At 56.6% G+C, this 11049-nt stretch overlaps 1 protein-coding gene across 7 annotated transcripts in view; it reads right to left on the bottom strand.

The window, feature by feature from the left end:
- Positions 1–170: 170 nt before the first annotated feature.
- SEC16A (SEC16 homolog A, endoplasmic reticulum export factor) overlaps positions 171–11049 on the bottom strand; it is a 30218-nt gene continuing 19339 nt past the window's right edge. For 2 of the 7 annotated variants that reach the window (XM_081066850.1, XM_081066854.1), the window contains 14 exons: positions 10226–10339; positions 9789–9981; positions 8634–8846; positions 7936–8018; positions 6886–7035; positions 6133–6213; positions 5900–5956; positions 5677–5788; positions 5203–5340; positions 4896–4993; positions 4274–4333; positions 3698–3757; positions 2758–2834; positions 171–1834 (listed from right to left, as the gene is read on the bottom strand). In XM_081066850.1, the coding sequence (XP_080922976.1) occupies positions 1771–1834; positions 2758–2834; positions 3698–3757; positions 4274–4333; positions 4896–4993; positions 5203–5340; positions 5677–5788; positions 5900–5956; positions 6133–6213; positions 6886–7035; positions 7936–8018; positions 8634–8846; positions 9789–9981; positions 10226–10339 (1500 nt within the window). In that variant the 3' untranslated portion in view covers positions 171–1770. Of the gene's footprint in view, positions 1835–2757; positions 2835–3621; positions 3758–4273; positions 4334–4895; positions 4994–5202; positions 5341–5676; positions 5789–5899; positions 5957–6132; positions 6214–6885; positions 7036–7935; positions 8019–8633; positions 8847–9788; positions 9982–10225; positions 10340–11049 lie in introns of those variants that run through there. The other 5 variants (XM_081066856.1, XM_081066851.1, XM_081066853.1 and 2 more) reach the window with 3 other exon arrangements.

The raw sequence follows: 11049 nt of genomic DNA, 5'->3' as shown, positions 1-11049 counted from the left end.
CCCACCGACCAGCCAGCAGAGGGGAGCCTCCCTGCACCCTGGAAGAGCAGGCGTCTGCGGAGCTGCAGGGTCCAGGCCACCTCTGGAAGCTAGACAGTCCAGCAGTGAGGTCACACTGAGGCCGCCTGGCCAGGAAGCTCACTGGCTTCAATAAACAAACACAAACCACAGGTGAGGGCGCTCAAGGGCGCAAAATATTTTATTTAACAATTTGCATTTAGGAAAAATAGCAGCTCCTGCCTGGAGGAAGCTTCTTGAATCAAAAGTCGCTGACACAGAGAACAATGGGCTGCAGGAAGCAGGGGACGCCCAGTGGGGCTCGGGTGGCAGGAAGCACAGGGGCACTGACCTCGGGACACAAGAGACGCCCCAACAAGGCCTGGCCTTTCCCAAAGTGACAGAAACAATGGGGTCTGGGCATATGAGTCTGTGAAACATTTTGGAAAACATTCTGTGGGTCTTTCCTAGATGATCAAGTAACCAGGAAAACGGGAAGGACCCGTGTACACTCCACATCCACACAACCCTACTTGAGATTGAAAACACCAAGCAAACTACGTTTCCCCAGCAGAACCTACGGCGATTATTTCCTAATGAGTTTTATAAATATTTAAGTCCTTTCAGTCTCTTTAGACTTAACAAGAGTGGGAACAGTTTTAAGAACAGTCAATGAAGCCTTAAAGCTCTGAGTTAAGAGGAGGGCTTCCTTTGCAGGTCTGTTCGGCTGTGAGCGAACACGCACTTCTGAAGGTTCAGTGTGGAAAAAAGCCAGGGGCAGAAACACCAGCTTCCAGAGCTTCTCCCAAGAAATTATTTTAAGCCACTTTGTTCAGGATGTTACCAACTCCTGAAATGATGTCACCCAGGTGACAGGAAGCATGTCGGCTGGCTTGTGCTCTGAAGCCACGGCGGAGGACAGCTTGGACTGGTACGCAGAGCGTGGCCACCCGCTGCTGCAGACAGTGGGTCTGACCCGGCCACTCGCGCACTAAAAATCCAAACCAAATTCATGAGTCAGTTTCAACACTGGCTGGTGAGTCTAGACCAGTCACATTTGGAACACAAGTTCTGCGATGGTGGTGGCTCTTTCGTCCCTCCTGATGGACAAAGCCAGTCCCTCTGGCTGCAGGAAACCCCTCGTAGTCCTCATGAGGCCAGAGGAATCCAGTGCAGCTGGCACCGTCTGCCACGGAGAAATTCACTGAAGTAACGAGGGCGTCTCTCCAGACCGAAGAGAATGACTGCTCGCCCACGCCACATGTCCGTCGGGGCACTGAGCCACGCTGCCGCACCCATGAACCACCGTTCTGGGTTCAGAAGCATGAGTGCAGGGCGCTGCACGGCAGGCGGCAGTGTTTCTTTCCTGAGGCAGTCTCGTGCTTTTCTTCCAGCATCTCCCAGGGACCGTGCGATGAATGTGGCAGGAACTCGCCCCTGGGCTTCGAGAGACGCCCTGGACACTGAAGAGGAAAGTGTCCTGCGGCAAAGACGGCCGGCTGCACTCAGTGTAACTCTTAAATGGCGACGATGCTTACCCTGACGGCGTTCTTTTACGGAACCGTTTCTGAGCCCAAGTGCCTCTTCCTCCAGCCCTTACCAGGGCTGCGGGGCAACTGTGGCTACGTGTCCTACACACAGGAGGGAACAGAAGGCGTCCTGAGATTCTGCTTGTGCATCTGGGAGCAGAAGGGAGGTCGCAGGCGGTCAGTGTGGTCCTTGGTGGAGGGTAATTTCAGGTTCCAAATGCTAAGCCAGACAGGCTAGTCCAGCTCAACGCTGGGTACTTCCTCTGGCCAGTCCTCCCCGTCCCTGAACTTCCTGAGGTGGCAGAGGCCTGAAACGACACAAACAGCACTGACTTCCGCAGGCCCATCCCCCGGGGTGGGTGACACTCAGGGACGGAGAGGCACGCCGAGACGAGGCCTATGGAATAAGCCGGGACACACCACTGATGGCGAACGGGCATGTTTGGCTTGTTGTTTCTGCAGCCTGTGACCACTGCCTGGACAGTCAGACCCTGGCGTTCCCTTTAGAGGTGCTGCAGTTGTCAGAGGCTCGGAAGTGAGGCCGACTCCAGGGGCTGAGTGTGTAAGGACTCTGAGAGGGTCGCAGCCTCCTCTGGAGGGGCACAGGGACTGCCCCGGCAGGACAGTGGACGAGCACAGGCTGTCTGTCACCCCTCGCAAATCCTAACTGAAATGACAGTGGAGGAATTCTCGCAGAGGCATAGCTACAAGGTGAAAGCAACAGGACAGAGAAAACTACCCCCAAATCTTGAAGCAGAGAGACAGAAGGATGGCCGGGTAGTGACGGGACGTAGCAGTCCTGGCGGGGGGCGGGGGGCACAGCCCCATCTACAGGTGCCCGAAGTAGAGGGCAGCAGGGGATGGGGCACAGGGATGGCATGGGCAAGACTGGCTGAGTCAGACCAGGAAGGCCTGTCCCTGAGGAAGGAGGCAGGGTCTGCACCAGGACAAATGGGGTCAGGTGCCGTCTTCCGTCCTGAACACAGGCCCCTGCAGACCTGTGCCCCCACGCAGTGCCCCCCTAACCTGGCAGCCAGTCTACAGTCTAGAGGCAAAAGCCTGGGGGAGAAGAGAGAAATCAAAGGAGACAGTCCAGAGCAGCCAAGGCCGGCACCAGAGGAGAGCCCCAGGCCCGTGGGGCCCCGAGCACAGCGGCAGAGCCGGGGAGTCAGGTCACGTGGCGGGGGAAGGCCTCGTCCCACTCCCGCCCTGGGGAAGCGAGGGCACTTACTGTGTGAATTGCGCTGGGCTGTACAAGGGCACTGCTGCCCCGGGAGGGCCTCCTGCGGGGGGGTGGGCGCCGGGAGCCTGAGACCAGAGAGTACACCTCAGCAAGACAACGTCACAGAGCACTTGTGTCGCATTGACAAATACAGATACTATGCTATGTCTGAGCAGGACTGCGAATGCTTTTAAGTGAGCCACAGAAGCAGATCGAAGAGCTTTCTTGCGACACTGGATGTAATGTTTTAGTGGGTCACAGAGAAATGGTGACAAGCAGAGCAGCGTGCAGTCAGACGCTCCCAAAGCCAGAACATGCGCAGCCACGGCCCATCAGCGTCCGCATAAGCAGTTAGTAGACACTTTTGACCACAGCTAATGTGACGAGCTACAGAATCCAGTGTTCTAATACACAAAGGAAGAAGTCCCAGGAAGCCTTTCTCCTGAGCCAATGAGAAAAGCTTGGTCCTACGATACACAGAAGATGAAATATTCCTTCGCTTCCCACCCAGACTGACCACAGGACGCTGTCACTGCTTCACTCTGCCTGGCCTAATAGTAATAAACCGTCTCGTGCTTGATCCGAAAAAAGAATTCTTCCTTTCGAGAGAGCACCCTGACCTAGCGGGCTGCAAACACACTCACACGGTGAGGCCACATCCAGGGCCGGTCCCTGGGAAAAACCACTTCAGGAGCAGCACAATTACAAAACTCATCGATTTGCGAGGACGTTGGAGGTCAATCCAATGACCAGTGTGTCTGGATATTTAACACCCTTTCAGGAGATTTGGAGAGACGAACACTGCATCCTGCCACGTGGTGGGTGGCTGGGGTGACAGGGCTAACAGGAGCGGCAAAGTGCACAGTGACCCACCGCACAGCGCCCTGAATGGGAACCACAGGCGACCCCGTCAGCTCTGTGCTCAGTGGGGACGGCCAGCCGCAGGTACCTGATTAAAGTGCTGGCTCACTTCACGTGACAGTGAACTCATTGAGCTACAGCGCGAAAGCTACAAAACAGCGAGAACACAACACAGACAGGAAGAAATCAACGTGCACGTCACACTCCAAGCCATTGGTTTAATTCCAAAGACCTTTCCAAAACCGTTAGAATCGCCAGGATTCAAATGGGGGAAAAGCCAGAGTGAGCGTGCCATTCCTGCTTTAAAGCACAGTTCTGAGTAAAACACAACCATTAGTGGGGGAGAGTGGGGGGAGGGGTCTGTCCAGCCCTTGGCCAGAGCCCGCTGGACCTCATGACCCTGAGAACTCAAGCCCCGGGTGTGCCAGGGTGAGGGCAGAGCTCGCCTGCTGAGTGGGAACTCAATGCCCCCACTATTTCGAGTTCCCAACGAGTGAGACTGGTGTTTTGAGGACTACACGGACACTTTTCAAGTTCTACAAAGTGTTTAGACTGACGTTCCTGCTCACTAACATTCCTTTCTAAAGACAGAAGCCACTGGACAACAAGTACGAGCTTGCCCGGCCCAGACTCCAGTGGACACCCTGCTGCGGGCACCCCTTACCTCTCCTCCCTGGGAACCGTGCACTTCAGAACCCGGGAGCGAGGCTGCAGAATCTAAAACCTGCCGAGAAAAATAGGAAATGCAGCAACTACCAAGCTCCCACACGGAGCAGTGACACGGCACGTCCCACTGGCCCAGGTGACAAACTGCTCCGCTCCACGGGACGTGCCCCCTCGGAGAAGCCATGAAAAGCCCGCACTAGTGCCTGCTCAGCGTCACTCATCCTAGAGGCTCCAACACCAATAGCCGTGTGCCCACGGAGGCCAGCGGCCTGGAGCTGCTGTCGTCTTATTTCACAGAGCAGGAAACGGAGGCCTTTGCTCAGCCAATAAGGCGCAACCAGGGTGGACACCCAGGTCTATCCAACTTGAGACCATACTCTGCACCATTCCATTTCACATAGGTTTAACATGAAAAAAAAACCTTTCCTGCCGTGATTGCAGTGATGGGATAACTACACAACACGTGTGGTTAGTTTGCAACTCTCTAGAGCACATTCACCAGGAAAGGGACCTCCGGCAGAAACGGGGTCCTCTGGACACAACAGACAGCTCCGCAGGTTAGGGCCAGGGAGGGAGGCAAATTGTCAGCACGGCCCACCTGTCACGCTGCAGCCACTCACCTTGGACTCTGAGACAGACTCTGGATGGGCCGGGCCCCCCGCCGGTGCCTGCCCTTCCCTGCCAGCCCCCTCTGCCAGCGGGGCTCCCTCTGCTGCATCTGTGAGGAGACAGTGCGGGACGGAGGAGCGTCATTGTGTGTCACACACCTCTGGGGCTGCACCGACATCCAGGCACGGAGGAAAAGGCAACTGAGGCCCTCTACACACTAACCGGCCATTCCTCTTAAAGGGAGGGTAAAGCCTCGGCTCGCAGAGAGGGTCAAAGGTCAAGAGGCCAGGCTGACACAAGTGCAGCCTGCCCGCCTACCTGGGTTTGGTCCGCACAAGTGAGCCGGGATCGGGAGTGGGGCGAGTGGGGCGAAGAAGTCCGCAGGGGCGAGAGCAGGCTCCGCGCGCCGGGGCCCGCCTGGGTTCAGGATGTCCACATAATGCACTCTGGTCCCTGCTGCAGGGGAGGGACAGGCTCAGGCCACGTGCCGATGGGCCCTACTGCCACCTGGCTCCACCCTCGTGTGGCTGCTGCAGCAAGTCCACAGAGCGGCGCGGGAGAGCACACTTCTTGGGTGCCAGCCTTGGGCGAGGGCCCCTCCTCACCAATTCTGCCCTCCTGTCCCTCAGATACCCAGCAGTTTGCAAGCGCCCCCCGCGGGGCCCCCTCACACACCAGGACACTCGGCATGTGACAAACTGCAAGCTAGCACATGAGCTGTAGTTACTGAACTCGGGTATGTCTGCAGGGCAAATTATGCAACAAAACACCGATTTCCAGCTTGACTGTTACCTGCTTTCCTAGAAAACATGTTCACAGAGGCTCTGGGGGGCCCTCCAGGCCCAGGGGCGGCAGCCTGCGTAGCCTTGGGAAGGGACATTGGAGGTGGGGGTGCAGCCTTCTTCTGCAGGGGGAAAGTCGGCTCAGAAACGTGCTTAGGAACCCAGCCCCTGGCCACGCCACAGACTGCAGCGTCCAGCAGCGCCTGCCCGCAACCTCCCCAGGGTCAGCGTACCTCCTCCTCTGGTTCGTTCACATCCACCCAGCGGTTCTTCTTTTCATCCCAGACGATCTATCACGTTGTGAGAAGCAAAGGAAAACGTCAGCAGATAAAGCCAAATTAGTCTGATCACATGACACTTCCAAGCTTCTGAAGATGTGTTGGGGTTCGTCCTGAAGCTGAAGTACACCGTGCGAACCACGGATGGACGCTTCATCGAAACACCTACACCCCTCGTGGCCACTCACCGATTTGTTCTTGTCATCTGGCAAATAAGCTTCTGTCTTCCTTTTCCCAGTTAGCCAGCGAGAGAACCAGGACTCGCCACCCTAAAGAGAAACACCGAGAACATCACGCTCAGCGCAACAACACAGAAGGACAAGGCCTGCGGGTTCCCAGCAGCAGGGCGGCCACGGACGCCCGACAGTGCCTCACAGGGGGACAGGCGGGACTGCAGGTGCCCCTCAGTCAGCTGCGGGAAGGGTCACCTGCACCCCACCGGGGGAAACTGTGGCAGTACATTCTAAGGCTGCACAGAGCTGCCCGTGCCTCAGGCACCAACGCTAGAGAAACAAGTGCCCTCGCCACCAAAGACAGATAGCTGATGTGTAAGAACCCCAAACTCAAAGTCCCAATGTCCCCCCTCAGGAAGAAGGCCAGTAAGACTGGAGTGCGCACAGCAGACACCACACATGACAATGGGAGGATGCGCCTCCTTCTGTCAAGTTCAGTAACGGCCAAACCGGTCGGTGGTAACCAGGTCAGAACAGAGCTCACCTCTGAGGTGGGTGTTGACAGGACATGGGAGGCTGGCCCTGTGGCTGAGCTGGATGGTGGTATGAGCACAAACCCCACACTGGTGCCCCCTTCGCGCACTTTACTGCGCATGCGAATGCTTTCTACACAGGAAAGGCCAAACGCCTGCCCTGGTCTCAGCGCAGACGCTACCTGTGAGAGCTGGGCTCCTCCCTGGGCCCAGCTGGACGTGGGCTGTGCGTTACCTTCTTAGGCTCCTTGGCCTCTGTTTTAGTTGCTTGTACAGGGCTCTTCACTTCAGAAGCGGGTGTCAGAGACGGAGGCTGCAGGGCCCCCAGGCTGGCACCCCCCCAGCCGGGAGGGGCTTCAGAGTCCTGCGGCATCCGTGAGGAGCCCTGTGCAAAACCAGGCAGGAGCAGGCTCACCTGGGGCACAGAGCCCACCGGTCACGCCCAGAGGCCGGGCTACGGGTGGGGCCGCCCTGGCTCCCAGGGTGGTGGCGCGCCGACCGCAGGAGCCGGGCCACACTTAGCAGGGGTGATGCAAAACTGAACATGTGGGTTCTGGAGCTCAGAGGGAAGGCTTGGCTGGAAGGTGAAACCTGAAGGTGCACTGAGCAGACTGGGGAGAGCAGGCGGTGGACATTTTAAAGGTAAAGAGACCGACCCCTGGATTAAGACTCTCCTTTCGATACAGCTACAGTCTCATTTTTACTTTTTCAAGGACAGAATATCTTAATGGTAGAAACACATAACAAAAGTTTAAACTACAGCAATCGCCCGCTGACGGGTGTTCAGAGCCGTGTGTCTGTAAAGAAGGTTCCAGAACGTGGTTGGTATAAAAGTGTTTGTCCCTCCTGCTTGGGATCAGAGGAAACAGAGGTGGTATTTATACCACACGGGTCTGATAAAATGAATCAATTTCAAAAAAAAAAAAAAAAAAAAAACCAACCAAAATTTTAGGGATTCTACCATAGAAAGGTACAAAAATTGTGGAAGTTTTTCATTTTAGAAAAGTTAAAATCAATATGGAAGTTTCACTACAGAAGGGAATTTCTTCTTAAAGTAACTAGTTTTACAACTATGTTATCTTCCCCATCTGTGCTTTCCACCAAGCCTTCGTGATTTGAGGGTTCAAGCTACTTTAGAAGTGCCTTCTCCTGCATAAACAATTTAAATGGTAATTTCAAATTTTCAGTGTTATCTCTTTACTTGCAACTATAGAACGAGGAGTGTGGGTTCCTACACAATGAAGTTCATGGAGAACAAACAGCTTTAAACGAGGTGGGAGAGTACCGGCTTATCAAATTTTCCACCCAAATCCTCTTTGCTCAGCTCGGCCAGTGAGTTTCTGCCATGTGCCTCGTGTGGCGTCATCCCTGTGGGGAGAAGGGAGCTCCTGGGACACAGTGCAGAGGCAGCACATGGCCTCACGGCCACCACCTCCCCAAGGCTGCTGTCAGAAGCCAAGCCTGCACATGTCCCTAAATCCGTGCAGACGCTTTTTTTTAAAGGAGGGCGCAGCTCCCAGTGGCCCATGCAGGGACTCAACCAGCAACCTTCGTGTTATTAGCACCACACTCTAACCAACTGAGATTATCGGTGCCCCCACAGATGCTTTCTCTTTCAAGTCTCCCCTCTGCTTTGTCTAAGCAGTCAGGCACAGGTCAGGTACACAACCCAGCCAGTCTGACTCCAGGTGGAGGCGCACAGCCCCCCGCACACGGCACAAAGGTGACTGCCCGGGCGTAGCTCAAGGCCAGCTTGCCGGCCCTGCACAGCCACTTAAGCCGAGTAACCAGAAAAACTAGCCGTGACATTCAATTAACCCATTTGGCCTACAACTTCTAGAACTTTGGTATACATTATGTCACTTGTTTCAAGTTCACAGGAGTCAGGCTCTCCCGCCAGCCACGTCTGTGAACAGGAACCGTCCCGCCCCACCCCCACCACCGTCCTCACCCCGGCTCTCACGCCAGTGTCTCGACACCCACCTGGGTCCTGGCTCCTCACATCCTGGAACAGGTGTTCACTCTCCTGGAGAGGTGGCAGGCCAGGCCCTGGGTACAGAGCTGCAGGATCAGGCCCAGATGGCTCTGCAAAGCCAAGTGCAGACCCTGGGGGTCCACAGCCAGGCCCTGGCTCCACAGGGCCGAGGGGAGGCGGCACTGCGAACATCGGCACCCTGGCGGGCATGGTCGGCGGCACTGCACGCAGATGTGGAGGAAGGCAAAGGTTACTGAGCTAGCTCGTCACTTGGAGCTCAGTGGTGGTGGCTACAGTTTGTCACTCATTACCCTTCATGGCCTTGTTCCTAAACGATAGGAGCCAACCAACCATCATCATAGCAGGAAGTGCTGAAGATGGCGGGGGGGGGGGGGGGGTGCGGGGCGGGGGTGTTACCACGGGCTTGGGAAAATGTAAACACACACTCCAGGGCACGAGGCCTGGGCTCTAACCCGCACATGATCCTAGCACAATCGGGCCAACAGCCGCCTGGCACAGGCTCTGTGTCCCCCAAGTCCTCGAGTCCTGTCCACTGTCCTCCACCTCAGGGGTCAAAAGGCCCCCTGCATTCCCATGGCTGTGCGAAGCCGTGAGACCCAGCGGGCTCACCCAGAGAGGAAGCACAGGGGGAGAGCTGGAGACTGAGGGGTGGTACCGAACGTCCCCTCGATTCTCCAGGCAGCGGGCCCAGAATGGTTGTGGGGACAGAGCCCCAGAGAGCAGTTTCCAGGCTCTCGGCCTCACGTGGAAAGGTGCTGGCTCGGGTAGTAGATGGCCATCAGCTGTGACTGGTTGGCCGTCAGCTGTTACCAGTGAGCCATTAGCCATTGATATAACTGCCAGGGCTGAGCTAGCAAGCGGTGGAGTGCGGGTTGCGGATTGCGGAGAAGTGGAGGGTGTATTGCGGAGTGTGTGGCTCCCGCTTCCTGTGTCTCCAGCCCAGCGGCCAGTGAGACTATAGTGTATGACTCCCCCATCTATGGCTCCGTGGGTGTTCCTTTTTGGCCTCACCATGTCCTGCGTTCTTACGTGGGGAGCAGGAGCTGAGACCCCGCATGACACCCTGCATGACAACGGTCCACGAGGGAAAGCAGGTGCTTTGAGAGCTGTGTGGCCTGCTGCTTCCCCGTCGCAGAACTCACCTGAAGGCAGCAGCCGCACGGCCAGGCCAGAGCCCTGCGCACTGGGCACAGGTGGCGCCAGCAGTGGGTTGTCCGTGCCCAGGACCGAGGGCGGTGCAAGTCCCGGGCCATCACATTGTCCCACCTCGGAGCTCGGTGTGCTGGGACAGCGCTGGGGGAAGGCTGCGTCGTGACTCCACACCACAGAACCCTCCTAAGGGAGAAACACCCTGGACACTCCCGACAGCCGGAGGCCATGGGGCAGGCTGGCTCTCGTGCCCTGTCCCGCTCACCCTGGGCTTCAGGAGAGCCTCTCCCCACAAAGGGGCGTTCTGACAAACACGCGCACCTCTGAAATGGTGCTATTTATACCTGACACCACAGGGGGAAAAGCACAGGGGCCCTAGCCACCTGTCACACTATCTGCGTCAGCCCACGACTGACAGCCAGAGGCCCACCTGGACCTGCTTGTCCACACGCTGCAGCTGGACCAGCCAGGTCGGCTCCACAAAGGACTCCTCCTCCGGCTTCTCCTTCAGCTGAGGATCGAAGAGTCGTAACTGGGACGCGAGCTGGAAACATGGGAAACAAAGGCCCGTCACTAGCAGGGACCGCGAGCAAAAAGCGTTTTCAAACCCTGGTTTCACCTGGGACATGTCCTCAGGGTTAAATGGCACAGGCTGAGTCAGCAGCCTAAGCTCTCCTGAGTGTGCTACGTGACACGCCTTACACACTTACCATGTCCTGGAACCGGCCAATTGCTGAGAGCTACCCCCTGAGGCCGTCTGCACAGGCCCAGCAGTACCGAGAGGCCCTGGGGCGGAGCCTATTTGCTGGCACCTGACCACGTAGACGGGACGTGACCCACCCACATGCTGAACTGACCTAGAAACGTACACCATCTGAACTGGTGCACCCAGATAAATGAGTCTGGCCCTGTGTTAGTAACTGCCGGAACTGGGGGATGAGGACAAAAGCTCATTAACTATTCTACTTTTACAGACATCCAAAAAGTTCCATAATACGATAGAAAGCTTTTTTTAGGTCACGTGTGCATATTTTCAAAAATAAAGCTCTTGGGGGAGAAACTGACGTGACCACTTGGGTGCTGAGGGTCACCACGTGCTGGGCGCCTGTCCGGTCGCACTGTGCCCGTTTCACAGAGCAAGAAGCCAGGCCCGCAGTGGCAGAGCAGGGCCCAGACTCAGCCTGCTGGGCCGCAGAGCCACACGCCATAAACTGCTAAACGCCCCAGGACAGATTTCTGGAGACGGGCTCCTTC

This window comes from Rhinolophus hipposideros (assembly GCF_964194185.1).
Source record: "Rhinolophus hipposideros genome assembly, chromosome: 11".
Taxonomy (NCBI): domain Eukaryota; kingdom Metazoa; phylum Chordata; class Mammalia; order Chiroptera; family Rhinolophidae; genus Rhinolophus; species Rhinolophus hipposideros.
This window is presented reverse-complemented; position numbering and strand designations above follow the sequence as displayed.